The 23,321-nt window shown below is 39.7% G+C and overlaps 2 protein-coding genes across 4 annotated transcripts in view; both read left to right on the top strand.

Annotated features, from left to right (window-relative positions):
• LOC134617215 (rho GTPase-activating protein 29-like) overlaps positions 1-7,821 on the top strand; it is a 33,063-nt gene extending 25,242 nt beyond the window's left edge. For both annotated transcript variants that reach the window (XM_063462418.1, XM_063462419.1), the window contains 9 exons: positions 1,145-1,311; positions 1,815-1,949; positions 2,324-2,422; positions 3,027-3,190; positions 3,333-3,521; positions 4,016-4,153; positions 4,413-4,648; positions 5,208-5,508; positions 5,853-7,821. In XM_063462418.1, coding sequence (XP_063318488.1) covers positions 1,145-1,311; positions 1,815-1,949; positions 2,324-2,422; positions 3,027-3,190; positions 3,333-3,521; positions 4,016-4,153; positions 4,413-4,648; positions 5,208-5,508; positions 5,853-7,112 — 2,689 coding nt within the window. In that variant the 3' untranslated portion in view covers positions 7,113-7,821. The remainder of the gene's footprint in view (positions 1-1,144; positions 1,312-1,814; positions 1,950-2,323; positions 2,423-3,026; positions 3,191-3,332; positions 3,522-4,015; positions 4,154-4,412; positions 4,649-5,207; positions 5,509-5,852) is intronic.
• A 522-nt stretch (positions 7,822-8,343) lies between these two features.
• The window catches only part of LOC134616588 (retinal-specific phospholipid-transporting ATPase ABCA4-like), a 49,356-nt gene continuing 34,378 nt past the window's right edge, over positions 8,344-23,321 (top strand). Inside the window, exons 1-12 of one of the 2 annotated variants that reach the window (XM_063461470.1) lie at positions 8,344-8,362; positions 8,550-8,607; positions 9,872-9,984; positions 10,252-10,345; positions 10,542-10,683; positions 10,780-10,919; positions 11,564-11,691; positions 11,865-12,062; positions 16,785-16,874; positions 19,490-19,727; positions 20,650-20,789; positions 21,407-21,523. In XM_063461470.1, coding sequence (XP_063317540.1) covers positions 9,919-9,984; positions 10,252-10,345; positions 10,542-10,683; positions 10,780-10,919; positions 11,564-11,691; positions 11,865-12,062; positions 16,785-16,874; positions 19,490-19,727; positions 20,650-20,789; positions 21,407-21,523 — 1,353 coding nt within the window. In that variant the 5' untranslated portion in view covers positions 8,344-8,362; positions 8,550-8,607; positions 9,872-9,918. Of the gene's footprint in view, positions 8,363-8,470; positions 8,608-9,871; positions 9,985-10,251; positions 10,346-10,541; positions 10,684-10,779; positions 10,920-11,563; positions 11,692-11,864; positions 12,063-16,784; positions 16,875-19,489; positions 19,728-20,649; positions 20,790-21,406; positions 21,524-23,321 lie in introns of those variants that run through there. The other variant, XM_063461471.1, reaches the window with a different exon arrangement.

Here is a 23,321-nt window from a genome sequence, read left to right as displayed (position 1 = left end):
GACCTGCTTGTTACACTTTTTTGTGATACTTTATTGCAGTTTAAAATTTGCCATAATTCAGCAGAATGTTGTACATGTTGCCATAATATGTGATCATTGGATTTAATTGAGTTGACACAGACTGTATTAGTTGTGTTGCATTTTTTGGTCATTGTAGCTGAAGCTTCATTTTTGGACGGCTGATTTTGAAAGTACCTTTTGCTGTCGCTCACACCCCTTTGGAAGTTTCTCAGTTCTTCTTTCAGCAAAGGTTAACAGTGAGTCAGAGTTGGAGCGAGAGAAAGAAACTAGGAGAGACAGAATGCGTGTTGAATTCCTTGCCCTTCCTCAGGAAATATCTGTGGCTCGGGCTGAATGCAGGAGGGAAGATTGCGAGCATGAGCGTATGGCTCTGGTTTGGAGGAGTCCCAACATTCTATGTAGTTTGTCTGAATAAGATAAATGCTCATTATTACAAAGAAAATAATACACACTAAGTTAATAGAACAATTAATGATGCTGGTACATTACATATTATTAGTAAATTACAGATGTTGCTACAGACTAAAATAGCTGTCTGTCTGGAACGTGAACTTAGTACTTAGCTACGTTTGTGCTTCCATTTCTCTAAAGGCATTTTTAACGTGACATTATGTGTCGTAGCCGTCTGCTGCTGGGCCTAATTTCAGTTTCTGTTCCTTAATGTTGTCTTTCAGTTTTTACCAGAGCACAAGTTACTTCTGAAAAAAAGCCTTGATAATTACACATAACGCACACACACACAAAAAAATTGTATGACTTTTATCAACATGTATTTATAGCTGTGCAATTACAAAAACCCTGCCAGATCTCTTAATTCTTTTCAGTTGTTGGACTAACTAAATATTGCTGAGACTGTATACGCATGATAAAAGTGTGCTTAAATGTTGTATTTAAATGCATTAAAAACATATCTAAGGAATTCTATTCTGAGCCAGAAAAGCAAAAAACCTATGTGCCAGGTGAAGTAGGAGTTGAGTCAGCAGTCCTGTCAAAATGCGACAGATACACACTGAAATATAATAATGCTGAATAGGGCAATAGCGTTTTTAAAAAAAACAACAAAAACAATTAGTCATAATCGAAGTTCTAATTGAAAGCCTTAAATACCAACTTTATTTCTCAGATTCGGCAGCAAAAGGTCAGTGGGCAGCTATCATTCCTCCCACGGCAACCTGTCACAGGCATCCACCACCTCTTGTGACGTGTTGAGCGGAGAGGAAACGGACAGTACCATACATCGGCCTGCAAAGATCAGTGAGCACAGGTCCAGCAGCAGCACAGACATACAAGGTACATTCAAACACATGTTAAGTTTATTTAAGTTGCTGATGCACTTTGAAAGTATAATGGTCAAAAAGAATGGCCGTTGTCTGTGTCTGTACAAGCAAATTCACAGAAATTCCCCCTTGGTATCACATTAGTGCTATAATGGGGAGTCTTAAAATAAACCTTTATCCAACATAGCTATGTACTATTTTAGAAACTGTACAATTTTAGAAACAAGCTAAAAATGATTGGCACTGTTGCTGGAGGTTGAATGTCTTTATATGAACCTCTCAGGGACTTACCCTGTGTTCTGAGTCATGGAAATGTTCTCTTGACTAGAGTCAAAACACTTTGGGTTGTGTGTTGCTTAATCACCATAAGTCTGGAATATCTGTGTAAACTACTTGTTTCTGAAAATAACTAAAACTGACACTACAAATGTCGCTTCACGAGCGGTTGCCATGTAGCTTTATTTTCTGTTGTTATTCTGTTTGTGTGTGACTGCGGGTCTGTGTGTGCTTTTGCAGCTCTAAGAAACCAGGCCCCACTGAGAGCATGGGGCTCAAGTAGTCAGGGGAGCCAGGGTGGGATGTGCAGTGACTCAGAAAGTGCTGGAGGCAGCAGTGAGTCAAGGTCCATGGACTCCCCCACTGCCAGTCCAGGTAAGAGGACTTTAAATTTTAAAACGTCTCATAAATTCATTATAAAGGTCTTGTGAGTGTTTGACCAGTAGTAACTGAAAATTATCACATTAGGCAGGGAAATGAGTATTTGAGGATCTGGTTATAAAAATATGAATATACGAGACAGTAAAATAAAACTTTTATCATGTTGGAGACAGTCTAAGTGATCTGAGAAGATGAACAGATATGGCTTTTATTGTGATCTGTTCACTTTATCTTGTAAAATATTCAGCAGTAAATCTACTCGTGCATGGTATAGCTTATGTTTTTATCTAGTGTCCCTGATTTTGCTCTTGTGTGGTAAAACTACATTTTCATATAGTAACTGAGCATTTTGGTACACATTTGTTCAGGCGACTTTAAGCGCCGTTTGCCCAGAACTCCTTCCACTGGGACCATGTCTTCTGCTGACGATCTGGATGACAGAGAGCCACCATCCCCCTCAGACAATGGTGAGATATGTTTGTAATTGTGGGTGTGTTTTGTTCCTGTCACTGTATGCTCTCTGTGTACTTTTCTGCTCAGGAGGATAGAAAGGTAATCATTGTATACCTTTTTGTGACAAAGAAGTCTAGAAAGGGATGGAGAAATAGTTAGCGACCATTGCACAATTCTTTATCATGTATTACACATGGCGGTGTTCTGCTAGTCCAAATCTGTGGTGGTTTTTGCTTAGATCAAATGTTTTTATACCCAGTGGTGCTGCACAGATAGAGGTCATGTTAGTTTTGGCTGATAGTTTCAGCTAACACTTCCTGTATCTGTGTTGACCTCATCCAGTCATTGTGTTCTTACTGTGAAATTAAACAGCCAATGAGCTATTTGACCTATTTTTCAGTGTGCATGGTTAGAAAGCCCATTTAACTATAAAACGCCACCATAACAGCAGATTTTAAAATAATTATGCTAACTAAAAGATAGTGTACTTCTCTTAAGTTTTAGGGTTTTTTTGTTTTTTTGTTTTGAAGTAAATGCTAGCTTCCCTTCTAATAATAACTCTGAATGATGTCACGTGTCGAGTTAGTTCCTTTCCTCATCAGCGGTTCTGTTTTTCAGGTCTGGCAGAGATGGTGACAGAGACCTCCAGTTCTCCTGGTCCTTTCCGAAATGCTCAGATGTCCAAAGCTGCTCAAACCCATAAGCTAAGAAAACTTCGAGCCCCGTCTAAATGCAGAGAATGTGATAGTCTGGTCGTTTTCCATGGAGCTGAGTGTGAAGAGGTACAGTAAATATGCTCATCATGATAATTATCTTGTGTATTAAGTGTTTATAAAGGATCAGTGTATTTTGCAATTCTTCAAGGGAAGACACAAGTTAATTATTCTGTCGCTTCATTTGACTCCTACTATCTGTCTTTTACAGTGCTCCTTGGCCTGCCATAAAAAGTGTTTGGAGACACTCGCCATCCAGTGTGGTCATAAAAAGCTACAAGGCAGGCTACAACTGTTTGGTATTGATTTTGCCCAAGCAGCAAAAAACAGTCCAGATGGTATCCCCTTTATAATCAAGAAGTGCACTTCTGAGATTGAGAGTCGAGCCCTTAACATCAAAGTAAGTCTTTTTTCCCTGTGATGCAGGGATGGTTATATTTACTACCTCATCTCTTATTGTGTTGTAGTTTTAACCTCCTAAGACCCGAACTCTTCCACGGCATGCATTTTTAATTTCTCTTTGATATTTGGGCTGATTGGGACCCAATGAATGTAAAAAAGAATTACCAGATTTTTTTTTTTTTTTTTACCTAATTTCTGTTTCTAAGAAAAATGAGAGCCACATATGAGGATATTCGTTTAAAATTTCGATAGAACAGTAGCAGTATAATGTCCTCGTAAGTGGATATCAGGCCCTTGTAGAGCAAAATTGAGTATTTTGGTCTAAATAACCCAAAATGTGATGTCCACATATGTGGACACCAGGTCCTAGGAGGTTAAAGTTATAAAAGTTCATGTGTGACCTTAAATACAATACCATTGACTTATGTATCAAATATTTTCTGTGATTATGAGTTACATTAAAAAATGCATTGGTCTGTGTATATCTCACAGGGCATTTATCGTGTGAATGGTGCCAAATCCCGCGTTGAGAAGCTCTGTCAGGCGTTTGAAAATGGGAAGGACTTGGTTGAGCTGTCTGATCTCTCCCCTCACGACATCAGCAATGTTCTCAAGCTCTACCTTAGACAGGTGGGCCTGAAATTCTTACTTGTTGGGAGGTTATTGAGAATTAGCATGCCACTTAAGTTAAAGGTTGTTTATGTTTAAAGGCTGCTATGATGTGTAGTATTGTTAAGTTAATGTTAAGTCGATCATTTAGATTTTAGCCTTACTTTATTGTGCTTCTTTCATTTGGATTTAGTTTTTTGGGTACATGTAAAATGACTTTAATAGGATATTGATATTTTCCACTGCAAGAAACTCAAAACACTTTGGTTGTTTTACTCAGTTACCAGAGCCACTGATCCATTATCGATTCTACAATGATGTCATCGGTTTGGCAAAAGAGTGCCAGAGGGTGATAGTGGAAGAGGCTGATAATAAAGCTCAAAACAACCAGCCAAGAGAGAAGACTGGGCCGAGTATGCAGCTGAACAGAGTCATTTTTAAGATCAGAGATCTCTTCCGCCAGCTGCCCCCAGCCAACTATAGGACTCTGCGCTACCTGATCGCACATCTACACAGGTAAAGGCTGAAAACTAAAACCCCGAGTTATTTCAGAGTGTAAATTCAGTCTGTTCCTCATAATTAGAATAATATGCGTAGTTCCTCATAACAGAAATGGAAGCAGAGACTTCTCTGTAGCATAGCGGAAGTAGCAGGCTTACTAACACAAAATTAGTTCTCTGTTGATCTCATTACACGCAACTTTAAATTTACACCACCATTAATAAAACTCTAAATAGAATATATATATACTTCAATTTAACTTAGTTGATTTTCTTACTTGATTTGCAGGACTTTTAGACCACGACATGACAGAAACATGTAATTGGCATGTAGATGATTTTTGAAGTTTTGGTAGTTGTTTCAGATTCTCAGTGTTAAAGGTGATTCGCTGAAACCTATTATCACATCTTTTTATCCAGAACAATAAAGGGACCGATGCTGCTCTACAGAATGTTGCTTTATGTCTGATTTTGATTCAGTGTAGTTTCATTAAACAGATACAGTAATACTTGAACCATACCTAGAAAGATGTCTTTTTCAAATGAAAACTGTTATCACTCTTTGACTCCCACAGAGTCTCAGAGCAGGCCGAGGAGAACAAGATGACTGCGAGCAACCTTGGCATCATCTTTGGCCCCACACTGGTGAAGCCACAGCATACAGATGCAGAGGTGTCTCTGTCCTCCCTGGTGGATTACCCCTACCAGGCACTGATGGTGGAGCAGCTGGTGAAACACTTTCAGACAGTCTTTGATGCATCTTTCCTACCTAGTTCTGACACAAGCAGCGCTGGCCAGGCCTCCCCCAGACTTACCCCGCAGGAGAAGATTCGACAGCTTAGCAGACACTCAACCTCCCTGATTGACATCAAAGAGGTGAGGAGGGATTAAAGCAATCATAAAACCAAATTTGAGTCATTTTGTTTATGCTGTGATTAGGGTGTAACCAGTCAAGTGAAAAGAGGCCATATGTGCTTGCAAAATTATCTTTCCCAACAGTTCAGTCTTAATACAATCAACTTTAATACAGTATATTAATGTAATCAAAAAGATTCAGTATTTTTAATTTTTTTAATAGAAATTACTCTATGGCACAAAAAAAAACCCCAACTCATCTATACAAAACAGTAAACAAACAGTTCTCCCTCCTCTAGGTTTCAGGTGTTTTTGTTACATGTAGATACAGTTTAGTTTATTGTAATCTGTTTATATCGTTTCAGAGCACCAAAATCTACAAAAGATACTCATCTGTCATCCCATCATCTCACGTCATGGGTGAGGTGCAGGAGGTCCGACCAGGAAAACACAAAATAGAGGTCTCGACATTGGACAGAGTCAACGGGGTCCAGGCTTCTAGTGGAGGAGATGTTCAGAGATCAACCTTAGTGTTTGGTCGTCCCAGCACCATCGTCTCCTCTGTCACCACCATGGCACCAAAGGTACAGCTGCGCCACCAGCGCACCAGACAAGCGTCTCGACCAGTCAGTATGCCACTGGAACGCCTGCCCGCACCAGCTCAAATCGGCGAGAGGAATAATCGAAACACCAGCGATGTTGTTGATTCAGGCTCTGTTAAGCGGGAGACCATTGCTGAAACTATACAGGAGATGCCAGAGCCAGAGAGGGCTCGGCAAAGTGGCTCATCCAGGGTTAGTACCTACTACATCACTCCTTTTATTGACACTCAGAGGAGGACGTGGGACAAGAAGTACAAGCACTATGATGTTACACCCAGGACTGCTATGATAATGGCCAACCTGCCATCTGCCAGTTCTGGAGTGCAGCCTGTAAAGGCAACGAGGCCTGTTAGCAATGTTGCAACCCCAACAACTGTGTCTGGGGTTCCAACGACGAGTAGCGTTAGCACCGTATTCTCCAGTAACCTTTACACATCGTCACTCAAGTCTGTTTGGACCTCCAAAAGGGAAAATGACACTCAGAGTTCACTCCGTGAGTCTAGCAGCTCACCAAACCTTCCACTAACACTCAGGGCACCGAGGACTCTGCACCCTCCTTCTGGAACTTTCTACAAGCCCCCTGTTTCCAACAACGGCCGTGCTACAACACTCCCAAACTGGAATACTACTTTAACTACCGCCACCACCACCAGCTTATCATCTACCCCCACCATCATCACCACTACCATTACTTTGTCACCCACCACCAACATCACCATCATTACCACATCACCTGCTACCACCACCACCACCACCTCATCGTCTTTCCCCAACAGCCCTGTTCAAGCGGCGTCTCCGTCCCCTGTCCTTAAAAGCCCCACACAGACGCCACTCCAGACTCAGGACTCCACTGACAGTGCCATAGACTCCGGGGTCTCAACCTCTGCTCCCATGTCACCCCCTCAGTCTCCTCCCCCTAGCAGCCCTGACGACCTTAGCCCTAGTGAGAATAAGCCTGTTTACCAAAGACTGCGACCCCGGCGGCTGCAGGAGCTCGAACACAGAGAGGCTCATTTTGTGTGACACCAAAAAAAGAGAAACAAACAAAAAAACTCATATGATATCTGTAAATATTACTTTATCTCTGCCACAGTGAATGCTGGGGAAAAGATTTTTATCACCAAGCTGAGCATGGAAGGAAATGTCGACCTGTGAAAATAAACCATAAAAGTGTTATAAAAGTGCTAATATATTCTTTCATATGTCTAAGTCAACAGCAGCTGGTTTAAGCGCTCAAAATTTTGATGCCAACACAATCGTTTATTGCCACATTTTTAAATAAATAAATTGATTAAATGTATGACAAAGGAAACTGGCAACAAATCAGTTTCTGTGTGAAACGAACTTTAAGCCTATCACATTTCTTCTTGAATATTTGATTTATACAGAAATATATTTTACACACTGCACTTAATAATCCAGGTTCAGATTCTGGGGTTGCCTTTCATTTTTAAAAATTAGTTTAACTCTTATTCCACTAGGAATAGATGTAAGTACTTCAAGCATGAGGTTTCTTACTTATAAAGAAGTCAACATTTACATCTTTTAATGTGTTCATAGCCTGTGATTGGTACATCTTTTCTCAGCATGTAAATCATATGTATCTTTGTACATTTTTATATTCATTGATGCATATTCCATGTCTGTCACAAAGGTTGTGTTTATTCACATTATTGTGACTATACGGAAGACGAATGACACGCAACAGTTCCTGCTGCAAATTAAAAATTTGAAATGACTCTGTTTGAGATTGAGTTTTGTTGTTGTTGTTTTGTTTGTAGATTTCTGTTCAGCGCCCTGGAGAATCAAGGTTATATTTGAAAGGTTTTTAATTTATTGCTTTATGCTATATTTATTTGGTGTGTGTCTGTTTCAGTTTTCCCTCTTACTTATAAGGGTACTCACTTTTTTCTTCTTTTTTATCTCTACACAGTAGCTTTAATGTGATACTGTCAAGATTTCAGATTCCCTTCACCTAATTTCCCATGTCACCTACTCCACCTTGTCGAGCTGCTCAAAACAATGAGTCATTTCAGAACTGAAACAAACCCCCTTGTCTCTGAGTCTGATCAGCTCCTGTGTCACTCAGTCCAAACTGATTTATTATGGAGGTGCTTAGCTGAAAGGCTTTCTTCCAGAGTGACGTGCAGTGATTGTGCAGGTAAATCTTGCTCCTTTATCTTTCTAAAAGCACACTGGTTGCCGACGTGATGAAACACATCTCCAGTATAGGATGAAATTTCTCTCCACCTGGATTCCTCCTTTCCTCTTCCGTAGGTATCCCCTTAATTCTGCCTCAAAATGGATGACGGTTGTGTTTTTTCTGCTTGCCCATGTTGAGCTGGGAGATTAGAGCAATCAGATTAGGAGTGCTGCTGACCTGCAGGCAGAGGAGAGGGAGTGGGCAGCTAGAAGGCACACGGATCTCTTACCTTGCTTAATTTTTTCCCAATACTTCAGCTTGTCGGTGAACCTGTTTCTCTAGATGTCGTTCTACTTTTCTATCATTCCATAACAGGTAAGGATCTGAATTTACTTGTTTAAGCTTGTTGTTGACTAAGTTGTTTGGAAGATCGTGTAACAAGGAGATATGGCTGCTAATTACTGTTTGGCTTTTAGATTCACTCAGAACAACTTGGTATTGATTTGCTGTGACCTTTCTCTAAAGGGATGAGTGGACCCAAACTGTATCAGCACTGCCCCCATATTCCAAAATGACTATTTTTATAACTTGCATAAAGGTGAATGACAAATTTAAAAACAAACAAAATAAGACTCCAGACTCACTGAAGGGTGTCATGGCCACTGGTTATACTTGGGGGAAGCTCAGCCAGTTCGTACACCTGTGGGAGATATTGGAGCGGTGTGTTAGGGTGTTTTCACCACCATCACCACAGCAAATGAGGGAATATCTTTTATACGAATGGTGTTCACTCTGACCAGTAGAAACAGGTGACTAGGTACATTAAAGCTGTTCTGGTGGGACATGGCACACCAGTGCCTTTTAAAGTGATTTATGCTGGGGGGGAATTTGTCACCCATCTTTACTTACATACAGCTTTTTTTCCCCAAGGATGAGAGCAACAAGCACAAAACCCCCCAAAATTACATCCAGAGATGTCAGATACATAATGATAGCTTTTACTCTCCTGTTTTAGTCTTACAGCTTCCCCTGTTTTCCAGACAGGTGTTCATGCGCTCTGAGGTAATCTGTTGGACACGTTGCACTGAGCAAATTACTCTTCATGTACGAGATTTTCTGAAGCACCATCTGCACATATCCTGTATATGTCACTGGTATTTTTCCCTTAACATCTCCCTGAAAATTAATTTGCCTTTGGAATACATCTGCATGAGAGTAGGTTCAAATCGCAAGTATAAAGCTTTATTTGTATACACGCACAAGGCCATGTAAATACATCCTGTAACCGTGTCTGTTAACACATATGGTAGTTAATAACATCACCCATTGCCACTGCAGGTAAAATTTGTCCTTTTGCATTAATTAATAGAGGTTCAGTGGTTTTGCGGAGCCTGTCAGGGTTCTGTGTGTTTTGTGAATTAATTATCTGCAGTTGTAGTAAAACCTCTCATAAACTAGTTCAAATATAAGTCTGATATGAAATGAGCACAAGACAAACTCCAGCCCAAGACAAGGCGTGCTCTTAGGGCTAGATCCACATATGGGTCTTTCTGAACTCCAATAATTTGATCTAGTTTGTCTCATGTCTTCGAAATAGCTGTAGTAAATGTCATCACTAATGGAGTTATGTTATCTGCAGGTTTATTAAAGTCTGATGACCCCCTCCAGGGGTTGAGCTGCAGAGCGATGAAGACTGGCTCTCAAGTCAGCCTGTTACTGTGGAAAAACTGGACTCTTCGAAAGAGACAGAAGGTAACACTATTTATATAAACTTGATTGAAGAAAGTTTAAGAACACTGTTCAATATAACACACACATATTTATATATATATATATATATATATATATATATATATATATATATATATATATATATATATATATATATATATATATATATATATATATATATATATATATATATATATTAATGTTCAAACCCTATGGCAATTGTTTTGGTTGTGTTTCTGTTGTTCTCATACTTCACGGTGTATGACTGTATCACATCTGTCTATCCAGATCCGCTTCCTGGTGGAGATCTTCTGGCCAGTGTTGCTATTCATTGGTTTGGTGTGGCTGAGGAAAGCCAATCCACTGTACCAACAACATGAGTGTAGGAAGAAATCGCCAATTATGCATCAAGTTTTCAAATTAGAACAGAAAAGAAAAGAAAAGAAAAAGACAAAATTGTATTTGCTGAAATTCCTTTCTTTCCTTGTAAAAATAGTATGCCTTTACCCTTTCACAGTTCTGTTAACATCAAATCACAACCTCTCACATTGCCTCTAATGTAGTCTGTGTTTCTTTAGGTCATTTCCCCAACAAGGCGCTGCCCTCTACAGGGATTCTCCCTTGGATTCAGGGCATCTTCTGCAACGTCAACAATCCCTGCTTTAGATATCCAACCCGAGGAGAGTCCCCAGGCGTTGTTTCCAATTATAATAACTCGGTGTAAGCATAACTCAGCTCTTTTAAACTTGGTAAAAACCACTTTTAACCTTATAAAAAATGTTTTTTTTGTGTGTTTTGGGGGGGGGGTTATTCCAGATTGGCGCGATTCTACACCAACATCCAGAAGCTTCTGCTCAATGACACGGAGGTCCAGCAACTTGGCAGGCTTTGGCATGAAATGTCATCATTCTCAAACTTCATGGAAACTTTACGCAACAATCCGTCTGCAGTCTCAGGTGAAGTCAAAAAAGAGGAAAGTGGCCAGTAGACGTTTTTATTAATAAGCTGAAAAAAATTTTTTACTATTGAGAACAAGGTTTCTGGACAGATGTGAACCCAAAGGTGCTAATAATTTTCCTTTTAAGAGACATTAATTCTTAACCTTACATAAACAGAAAACAGTAGCTATAAAAAAAAAATTTTTTGTACAATTTCTGTAAATTACGTTTTACATTTTCAGTGCTGCATGGATGCGGGCTTTAAAAATATCTTTTATTGTAGATTTTGCCACTTGCTTTAAAACATATATGACATCTACACAAAAATAATTCCTCCATAGTGGTTTATAAACTTCCCTTCACTATTTTTCACTTTGGCCTTTTAATCCTGGGTAATTTGCACATTATGGTGCTGAGTCACATGCTGTTTTTTATGACTAGGCCCAAAGGCATACCCAAAATGTGTTCTCAGTATTTCTTCCTAACAAATTAGCTTTAGTTTTTGGCAGGGAAATGTGCATAAACACCCTTCCTCACTGCGTTTTCCCTGAAAATCTCTGTCAATCTGTTCTGCTGTGAATCATTTCCTCAGCACAGTGGGTCAAAGTTATTTTTTGCTGGTTTTGACCTTTCGTTATCTCTGTTCATGATTTTCTGTTTAGGTCGCGGGCTGAAGGTGGATGATATTTTGAAGGATGATGAAGTTCTCACAGCCTTCCTGTTAAGAGATGCTGAGCTCTCGGAGTCTATAGTTTATCAACTTGTCAATGCACACATACGACTTGAACAGGTACATCTTTTTAGAAAGATTTTTGCAGAGGTTAATGATGAATTTTTGCGGAGAATCAAAATTAAAACCATGCTTTACCTGGATTGTGGCAATTGCACTTGTCTAAAAAGACATTATATACATTATAGTAACTTACTGAATATGAATACAAATATTTTTATGCTGTTTTGCAGTTTGCATTTGGAATCCCAGACCTGCAGCTGAAAGACATAGCATGTAGTCAGGCCCTCTTGGAGCGCTTCCTCATCTTCCCCACTCGCATGGGACTGCATGGGGTCCGCAATGCTATGTGTGCCCTGAGCCAGCAAAGGCTCCAGAGGATAGAGGATGTCCTGTATGCTAATCTGGACTTCTTCAAGATCTTTAAGCTGGTTAGTAGCTCATTTTAATTTACACAGTGGTGCATCATTCATATCACAAGGTGATGATCTAGTATGTCTAACAGCAGATGTTGGTTCCCACATCCACGCACTGCTCTCTATTGAAAGACTGGTCATTATAGGTACTCACACATTCGCTGATGGATATTGATGTGCATCTCTCATTGTCCAGTCTTGTGTTACTGTATTGATTTTGCATATTTACTCTGCTTTAGAATGTCAGAATGTATTAATGCATTAAGTTATGTACATATTTATATTATATATTATTTAATATTTGTAAGCACTTTAATCTATCAAAGTCAGATAGCTTCACAGTTCAAACCTGAAGGGATAAATGTGGTTCCAAACTGTCACGATTTGTGGAGGCAAATCATGCGGAGAGAGAGAGAGAGAGGTGTGGATCCAAACGCAGACACAGAGGGAAACTGAGCTGAGATGCGAACCAATAGTGGACCGTTTATTTAGCTGCTGATTGATTACAGGAACAAAACTGAACAGTGACTTGACTCAAACTGAGATGTGACCTTTGACTTTGGCTATGACTATGGGAGAGAACATAAGCAAACGACCAGACAGCTAACAGTAAGGGACACGAGACCTAAATACACTGGAGGGTAATTGGGAAAGTGAACACACATGGGAAAACAGCTGACACAATTACCCATAATGACACAACAGAGAAGTGTAAACAAAACACATAGAAATGTGGCAACAAGACCTTCAAAATAAACTGGAGCTAAACCTAAGAACTAGAATTTACAGAACAGAGAAAAACTTGAGTGCTGGAAGTACAAAACAGAAACCATAACACTAGAAGTCATAACCATAAATAAACCCAAGATCAATAGTAATCATAATAATAGTAATACAAATTCCAAAACCCTGGGTCACTGACCCAGGACCATAACACAAACTCAGGCATAAATTGTCCTCCTACACAGTTTTAGAGTCACACACTGCTGTGTATTTCCTGAGTGTGTCAGGCATATTCACTGCAAGACGTTTTCAGAGAGAATTCATTAAATTTTGGCCAATAAATACAGCTCAAACCTGGATTTAGTCGGTGCAGACCAGACAGTTACTCATCTACAAACCTATTATATGGACTTTTTAATATTAGCTGCGGGATCAGTAAAATTGATGTAGTGGAAGATGGAAAGTCTTCACATCTGGCAGTTAGTCATGGAGTGCCACAGGGTTCTGTGCTGGCACCAATAGTTTTTACATTATACAGTTCATGGTTCCCTTAGGCAATAACAATATCAAGTACCACTGCGTTCATTTCCATTGGTTTACAGATGATACCCAGCTTCATTTCTCAGTGAAGCCAGGTGACACAAATCAATTAGCTAAACACTGGGAATTTTTTAAAGACAAAACAAAGTTATTATATAAAAATAATGGATCTTACCTGGTGTCTAACCAGACATATACCCTTGATGGCATTACACTGGCCTCCAGCAAAAGTGTGAGAGCTCTTGGAGGCAGTTTTGACCAGGATATGTTGGATAGTGTGGACATTAAACACATGTGAAAGAAAGCAGGACTGCTTGCAATATCTCTTAAATTAGAAACATCCCGTCTTAGAGTGATAAAAAAAAAAAATAGTTCATGCGTTTATTAGGTCTAGGCTGGATTATTGTTATTTGGACTATTGTAATTTATTATTATCAATTTGTTCTAAATGTTCCCAGCAAATACTCAAGTTTATCCAAAACTCTGTACTAACAGATCATACTTCATACAGAGATCATGTTTCTCTCATATTAGCGTCTCTTCCCTGGGTTCCTAATGAATCCAGAATTTAATTTGAAATCCTTCTCCTCACATACAAAGCTCTGAATAATCAGGGCTCATCGTATATGAAAGACCTCATTGTATCATGTGATTGCAACAGAGCACTTCACTCTCAGACTGCAGGCTTACTTGTGGCTCTTAGAGTTTCCAAAAGTAGAGGGAGAGCTATCAGCCCCCTCTCGCGTGGAACCATCTCCCACTTTGGATTTGGGAGACAGACACACTTTCTAGTTTTAAGATTAGGGTTAGGGTCCCTTTTGATAAAGCTTACAGTTAGGGCTGGAATAGGTGTCTCTGAACCATTCCTTATCTATGCTGCTGTAAGCTCAGACAACTGCAAGACTTCATGTGATACACTGAGCACTTCTCCACTCATTTCTTCTTACTCACCATGTGTTTGTATACCACTGCAGCATGTCATTACATTTTGGTCTACTCTCTCCCTTAGTGTGTGTTTTGCCCTTCTCTTCTCTTTCTCCCCCGCCAGCGGGTTGTGGCATATGGCTGCACTTCCCTGACTCTGGTTCTGCCAGAGCTTTCTTCTTGTTAGAAGGCAGTATTTATTTTCTTCCCACTGCTGCAAAGCACTTGCTCACAGGGGGTTGGTTGTTGGCGCTTTCTCCAGAATACTGTACAGTTGTTACCTTATTCTATAAATGGCCTTGAGGGGACTGTTGTTCAAATTTGGCGCTATCTAAATAAACCAGAATTGAATTGAACTGAGCTGAATTGGTACTGTCCTTCAAAAGCTTTAAAAGTGAGTGCTACAATACCAGTAAAACTTCTCTGTAGAAACTGTACATGTATGTAGAGGTTTGCATAGATATCAGTGCTGCACGTGAGGCCTTGTAGCTGGCTCTAGCAGGGGAGTCTGTAGAAATGTTTACTGGATGTTCGATTATCTTAAAAGCATATGGGGACTAAAACAGACCCTTTCTTTTTTAATAACACTTGTATTCACCTGTGATTATTTGAGCAAGTTGTCCTCAACTCAAGAAATGTTATCTTCATTTTTGTCTCTTGTCTCCTTGTTCTGCACACACACACAAATAGTGAAACAAAGAGTAGATAAGATCCACAAAACAACAGCAGGGACTCTCACGCTCATCTGAAATGATAAGTTTCGCATATACAAAATGCGCCTGAACTTTTTTTTACATTATTAAACAGCTAACAGTGAATAACTAGTCTTAGCTTACACAATAGGAAAAAGATTTTTCCTAACGTGTAACAAAAGATTTGTTTGTTGAGACAGCATTGATTCTGAAAGGAAACCTGGCTATTGGAATATATGTAACTGACACTGTAATTGACATCTAAGGATCAAATCTTTAGTCATTCAGTCCATACTCTTCCATCATATAAATTGCATCGTATTTATATGATATCACTGTCAAAAACTCTATTTTACTGCATATCCAGCTGTAAATGTTGTACTCTCTCTTTATCATATGTCTGTGTTGAGGTTCAGCCTGGGTGAGTCAGGTGATTGGCTGAGGGAGTTTACGTGGCATTATCCTTCTTGGCCTGTTTCTTTAATGGGCTTAGAGCCTGCCTGCAGACTCTGTGGTATTCTGTAAGACAGGATGCCACTTCTCATACATATATTTTGAGTCAACATAGCTGCTAGCAAACCTGGTTTAAACTTGACAAATAGTGCATCTTCACAGTGTTGCTGTGGCTTTAATGACCATTTTCTGAAGAAAATCCTTGGAATAGTGAAGAAGTTGCTATAAATAGCTTGCAAATTAGGGTCAATTAGAGACTACCCTATATTTAGACTTGAGAGATGTATGTTGTCAAATATCCTAGAGATGAAAAATCTGACCTAGAACATTAAATTTCTGCCTCTCGCCCTTTGGTAACTGGAATAGTCTCCAGCCCCCCCACGACCCTGACAAGGATAAGCATAAGAGAATGGATGGATAGACAGTTTATGTGTGGGAAAATGTTTTTTGTATATGCAAAAACGTCTGGGCAGATGATCCCCAAAGGGTGAATCCTTATGCTTCTGGTGATGCTAAAACGTTTACAAATGCTGGATGAACTGCATGGGTTTTTTGCATTTATTTGTATTTTCTTTAGTTTTCCAATTATTGTGTATTCATCATTTTATCTTTTAAGTGTTTTAATTACCCATGCACACGTTCTGTGTCACAGATCTATATTCACTACAACAGGACGCAATAACAGTGCAGTATTTATTTGCCCTTTAATTATTATTGTACCTTCTCTTTGCTGATCTCTTAATTTAACCCATTAACTCCATTGCATGTCATGCCCATTACCACACTGACCTTGGTCTTATAGCAGCTGTCCTCCCATCATTACTCTCTTGACTCCCTTCTTGCATCAACTTTTCAGTGCCCTCCCTTCCCACTCCCTTGCTTTCTCTCTATCCCCCTCACCACACTGCCTCCCTCCTTCCTTCGTTCATTGAAATTCAGGCACGAGGAATGCGAGAGGAAGGATATCTCATGTGTGTGTGTGTTTGTCTTGGCACTCCTGGTTTCCTTACCCTCAGCACTCCTGCCCTGACCAGTCATTTCCTAACACCTACTGTTAATGGTTTCTCAAGAAGATAATGCCACTGAAGGATGTGTAAGGGGAGTTATAATACGTAGTTCCATATCAAACAATTGGTGGATCTCAAGTTTAGCACAGGTTAGAAAAAATATGGCATTTGATGTGGTTTTGCCCAGTAGTGTATTGCTTCAAATTCGTGGAGGTTTCCTGGAAATCACTTGTGACCAGATATGAATTTACAAGTCACAAGCTGAGATATTATATGATTTAAAAAGAGCAGTAATGGTTATAACATAAAAGAACAAAGGACCAGTTGTGTTTAAATCCCCCTTTATCTGTAATCATCTCATTTTACTTTAATAGATCTCCTGTTTTGTTCCCCCCCAGATGCCTCAGGTTTTGGACAGAAGCTCCGTGGGCATTGACCTGCATTTCTGGGGCCAGGCTCTTAAGGCAACATCAGCGAAGATCCAAGATGTAAGTAGTCCAAATGCCATCAATCCCTTCTCTTCTGCTCCTTGAGTCTCTTCTTCTTCTCAAGCCCGCAGTACCAAAGGCACTAGTATTTTTAGTCATGCAGGAAACTCGCCTCTTCCGTTGCTCCCCGTTCAAGAATCGCTCCCAGAAGAAGCTGAAAGATGTGCTCAATACTGTGAGGGTTACATGTACAGTATGTGTTAAAAATACATTTTTGCAAGTGCTTTGTGAGCTAAAAATATGTCTGTTGTGTATCTGCATACGTGTAATGTATATACATGCACATGCATTATAAATGAATGGATCTGAAACTCTAACCACAATGGAATAGAACAGGATTGAAGAGAATACAGTAGATAGTGTAGATTACATTTTTTTCTGCAAGATGAATGCAAGTGGAATAGAAATGTAAACACACATATACACACACTTGCGCAAATGAAAGAAAAAAAATATATGAATGAATGGTAAATAAATGGCCTGTATTTATATAGCGCTTTACTAGTCCCTAAGGACCCCAAAGCGCTTTACATATCCAGTCATCCACCCATTCACACACAGGTGATGGCAAGCTATGTTGTAGCCACAGCCACCCTGGGGCGCACTGACAGAGGCGAGGCTGCCGGACACTGGCGCCACCGGGCCCTCTGACCACCACCAGTAGGCAACGGGTGAAGTGTCTTGCCCAAGGACACAACGACCGAGACTGTCCAAGCCGGGGCTCGAACCGGCAACCTTCCGATTACAAGGCGAACTCCCAACTCTTGAGCCATGATCGCCCCATTGAGAAGATAAAGAACAAATAACTGAATAAGTAAAAAGAAAATGGATGTTAAAAAATAATAAAATCATCTTTCAAGTACTATCACTACTCAATTAAAGTCAGAAGAAGGAGACATAGTACGTTGGAGCATGTTGTTCCATGTGTCAACAAGTCACAGCCACAATGTGCATGCACACAGAAACACAGATACGTTATTACATATCTAAAATATTAGACTAAAACTAAGAGACTCGACTAGAACAAATACGGTAGAACATAATGAAATGGGATAATTTGGTTTATATATAACAAAAAGCACAAACAATATAAAACAGCATAATGCAATGTAACACAATAGAGTAGAATAATGTGTGTGTGTTTATCAGGCAACACATACACACAAATCACTGTGACTGAGATGTGTGTTTAGGCACGTTCACGGTTTGTCCCAAGGGAGAGCGTATCCCATCATCACCTTAGCCAGGGGTGAGAGAGAAAGAGAGAGGAGGGTGGGAGGTAGAGGGAGGGAGGAAAAGAGGGACATTCTTTTGAGGTGACACATCCTGTAGGTGGGACCTTCGTATCACCGTGGTGACAGAAAGGCGAGCCAAAAGCTCTCATTACCCACCTCTTCTTCCTTTCAGTTCAGTGTGTGTGTGGATGTTTTTGTGCGAGAAATAATACATAAGAAAACGGAGGAAGAGGGAGTGAGCGCGACAGACATGAGGGGTGTGTTGTAGCATGTTTATGTCTGCGCGTGTCCACATGTAAAAGGTAGCTTTGAGTAGGAGTCATAGACTATCAAAGAGCCATTTTCATCACTCACCTCTGGAGCCAATGAATCAGTGATGACCCGTGCTAATAAATCCAAATATGATTTGAACCAAAATGCTCCCGGAGGAACTCAGTCCTACCAACATGCAATACAATTATTGATGGCCTCCTTCATTATCTTCATAGAGGAAATTACATGTAGCAGGGAGAATTGCTGTCCTAGTTGAAGCTATTTTTGTTCTGTCAATAGGAGGATATTTAGTCCACCTTGCAGCTCTTCTTTGTCCAACTTCTTTGCTTATCTTTAAGCTATTGTTTTCTTGTGACCGTTTATACTTTAAAATTCACAGGGCATGAATGAGTATGACAAACATAAATATCCCTGATCTGTGTATAATTATCTGATGAAGGTCAAATAACTCAAAATGGATTGTTTACACTTTCCAGCAATACCGAATAGTTACTCGTCCTGCTGTAGGCCAGAAAATGTTTGGTCGTACTTCTCAGCAATGATCAACAGACACGCCAGAAAAAAAAAATATAAAACTTAAAAACTAACAGCCAGTCAGGGTTTGAGATACAGCATATAAACCATTTGGTGTTAGGGGTGTGTACTGTATATTAGACAGAGGTGATTGAACTCTAGTTTATAGTTTAAAGGTGCTTTAAATCCTAGTTTATTCTGACTAGAGTAAATCCTATTTCCCGACTTATGTTATCCGAGTCACCAACTTGTAAATATAAGCTAGTAATCATGTTCATATCTTCTTTATAGTTTACACATATTTTTACTTCATGTAAAGTGTTACCAGTATCTCATTTTCTACGTGTGTACAGGGAACTCACTTTTTAGGATGTGGTCTGCTTTGTTGACCTTTCCACCAGTAAAATCCAATTTCCATTTGATTTGGGCTCACCTTTTATGTATTTTGCATTTTGTGATTAGTTCTAATTGCAGAGTGTGTTCACTGTGACCATGTTAGCATGCTAATATTGAAGTACTGCTATAGCTACAGCCTCATGGCTGCAGACTATCGGATTGTTTAAAAGTTTAACTGGGCCTCTCTGTCTTGCGCAGATGATGGAGCAGGAGAGCTCTCAGGAGCTCCTGAAGGCAGTGTCCTCCCTGTTCCAAACTGGGGGTCCTTCCTCTTTCACCCAGTTGATGTCCAGCGTGTCAAGTCTCTTCTGTGGATATCCTGAGGGTGGGGGCTCTAGGGTCCTCTCTTTCAACTGGTATGAAGACAACAATTATAAGGTGTTTCTGGGGGTCAATGGCACCAAAAACCACAACTATATCTATGATGATACTACCAGTAAGTAAAGAGGGATTTTAAAAAAATATTCTACTCAAATATAGTATTAAGACTGTACTTGTTACAGATAATAATCACAGAAACAGAAATATACCTGTACCTGCTGTATATGATAGCGCTATATATGATAGTTTTTTGCAGACACCACAAGTAGTTATAGTATGACTTTTTTGAAATCTAAAACAATGAGTAAAAAATATCACAAGTTTGCATCACAACACATACTCATCAAAATGTCACGGCTCTGATGCCTGCTGTGACATTCAGATTGTCCAAATGTCACAGAGTTACACATTTTCACACTTACACGACCTGCAAACACCTCTCTTTCATTTGGACTGAAAAGTTTAGATTGAAAGTGGCTGGTTGACCTGGAAAGAAAATACTACAAGGGCCATTCAGTTTCACTCTTTCAGTGCTTTTCATCATATAGTTTCATTCAACATGAAGGAAGAAATAAATGCCAAGAAAGTGCTGTAATTAAAGTGTGACTTAAGAAAAAAATACCAGTCAGATATAGTTAAATATTAGAAAAACACACCTTCTTACTTCACGTATTTATTTCTATTTATGCACACTCAAAAGTTGGGCAAATGCAGTCTTTACCTATGCTTACTGTGTATTTGTTACATGTCGTTTGCTTTCATTAGCATGAGAAGGTGGGACAGAACTAATTTCACAAGCATAAAGAAAGATGTTTAGATCACTCAGTTATCATGTGGACAGAGTTTGCCTCAAAGGGCAAAATTTGTTCCAGAAAGTTGGCTGATACGCTCTGATTGGCTATTTTTTTTAATATTAAGATTCTTTAGTTGATCATTTATTACATCTGAATGCTTGAAACTTATGGAGGCCATAAGGAAAAATGATTATGTATGAATATCATTTGTTTCTCATTCTCTTCATCTTTCCCTACCCCTAGCTCCCTTCTGCAATGCCCTGATGCAGACCCTGGAGTCCAACCCTGTCACGAAAATTGTGTGGAATTCAGTCAAGCCCCTGCTGATGGGAAAGATCCTTTACACCCCCGACTCCCCCGCAGCCCGCAAGATATTAAAGAGTGTGAGTGAGACCACCTCCAGCCTGACCCATCACCTCTCTCCCTTTTCCAACTCACTTTTGCCCCACTTCTGCGATTCTTTCAACACTCAGTATCAGTGTAGATGCATACAAACCCCCACCCACCTTTGGAATGAGCTGACTAAAGAAGCAGAGGAAAGCAAAGGGATGGTGGCGGTGATGGGGGTGAGGGGTAATCTGATGCAATGTGAAGCATGGGAAGAGGAGGGAGAGAATTCAGTGTAAATGTGGGGGCGCGGCAGTGGAAGTTAAAACAGATCTGTTATGTCTCTTTTAATCCTCCTGACACAAAACAGAGTGGGGTTTCGAGTGTTTTGAGCGGCATTTTGAATGTAGCCAAATTACATAATGTAACATTCCCTTGTTATCCGCTGTATGTTGCAGCTTACCTTAGATAAATTGTTAGTGGACTTTTTTGATCTCTCCTTTTTTTATTTTTAACTGACACTATCCTTTAACAGCTGACACTTCCACCAAACTCATTATTGACAGTGTTATTAGCACAAAACGCGACCGCTGTGTGTTAAATATGCTTTTGTTGTACTACTCCGGAAATATTTTTCAACTTTCATAGGGTGTGTGTATTTGTGTTTGTCCAGGCCAACACAACCTTTGAGGAGCTAGAGAGGCTCCAAAATATGGCCAAGGCCTGGGAAGAGGTGGGACCTCAACTCTGGGCTTTCTTCCAAAACAGCGTTCAGATGAACATGATCAGGGTATGATTACTGCACATTCCTGCACACTAATTTAATGCACATTTGCACATCAACTCTCCTTACTTCCACTGACATTATATAAAAAGATGGACTTAGCCACCCATTAGTTTGTGAAGTTCTATTTTGAGCCCTTCATTTCATTATTTGGATAATAAAGTGGAGTAAAAAAAAAAAAAAACAGTAGCTAATGCTAGCAAGCTTTTTAGCAAGCTGCATCCATATATATATATATATATATATATATATATATATATAAATATATATATACACACACTGCTGATATCGCATCTTTATTAGTACACCTGCTCAGCTGTTTGTAATTGGAAAGATTTATTCAGCCAAACACATCAGCAACTTGATGCATTTAGGCATGCCGACATGGTCATGACAACCTGCTGAAGTAGAAACTGAGCATCAGATTGAAGAAGAGTAGTATTTTACTGTGGAGTGTTTTAGAAACTGCTGATTCACCAGGATATTCACACATAACCATCTCTAGTGTTCACAGCATTTCTAGGTGAAAATGCTGTGTTGACTACTTCAATCAAATAGGAAAGCAACAGTAACTCAAATAATACATTTTGCAAAACAGCATCTATAATTGCACAATCCATGAAGCAGATGGGTTACAGCAGCAGAAGACCACACTGGGTGCCACTCCTGTCAGCTGAGAACAGGAAACCAGGCAACAATTTGAGGCTCACCAACATTATAATTGAAGATTGGGAAAATGCTGCCTGATCTGATTGTTCTGATGAATGCTGTGAGATTCAGATGGTAGGGTCAGAATCGGCATAAATAACATGAAAGCCTAGGCCTATCCTTCCTCGTAACATTTCAGATTCCTGGTGGTGATGTAATTGTGTGAGAGATATTTTCTTGACACATGTTTGGCTCCTTAGTACTAAATGACCATCAATTAAACACCACAGCCTACCTGAGTATTGTTGCTGACTATGTCACAAAGCTCAAATCATCTCAAACTGTTTTTTTGAACAAGACAGTTGCTTCACTGTACTCAAATGCCATCCGGAGACACCGGAACTTAATCTAGTCAAGCACCTTTGGGATTTAGTTGAACAGCAGATTCACAACATAGATGTGCTGCCAAAAAATCTTCCACAGCTGCATGATGGGGGCTTGAGCCTATACCACCTGCCATAGGGCGAGAGGCAGGGTACACCCTGGACAGGTCATCAATCTGTCGCAGGGCTAACATAGAGAGACAGACAACCATTCACACTTATATTCACACCTATGGGCAATTTAGAATCACCAATTAACCTAACCCCACTGCAAGACAGACATTTGCATTAAAAATGCTCCTGAAGGGACCACAAACATGGATGAGTTCAGTGACTTGAATTAACAGGCGATATTTCATAGATGACTACCAGCTACAGCTGGCTGTGTTAGTTTCCACCTGTCAGGTACTGAATGAACCAATCAAGCATCTGATTCAGTTCTGTGACTGAGTGGTTTGTGATTATGTGTGTGTGGCTGCCAGTCAACAACCTCAAACCTAGTAAAGCAAATTTAAAGCATTTTTATAACCAATATTAACTGGGTATTATTACCCCCCCCCCCCCGATACATTTAAAAGTAGTGCTGTCAAGAGATTAAAAAAAATAGAGATTAATTAATTATGATTTTTAATTAATTGATCTAATTAATCTCTTTTTTAATCTCACCTAAAAATAGCTGAGGAAAGCCCTCAACTTATTGTGGCAGACCAAAAGACTGATATATAACAAAGAAAGTGACTTTATAAAGTCATTTATTGTTTAACAAACGTTAA

The sequence above is a fragment of the Pelmatolapia mariae genome, linkage group LG18 (assembly GCF_036321145.2).
Source record: "Pelmatolapia mariae isolate MD_Pm_ZW linkage group LG18, Pm_UMD_F_2, whole genome shotgun sequence".
Taxonomy (NCBI): Eukaryota; Metazoa; Chordata; class Actinopteri; order Cichliformes; family Cichlidae; genus Pelmatolapia; species Pelmatolapia mariae.
The sequence above is the reverse complement of the archived record's forward strand: the minus strand, read 5'-3'. Positions and strand labels throughout refer to the sequence as shown.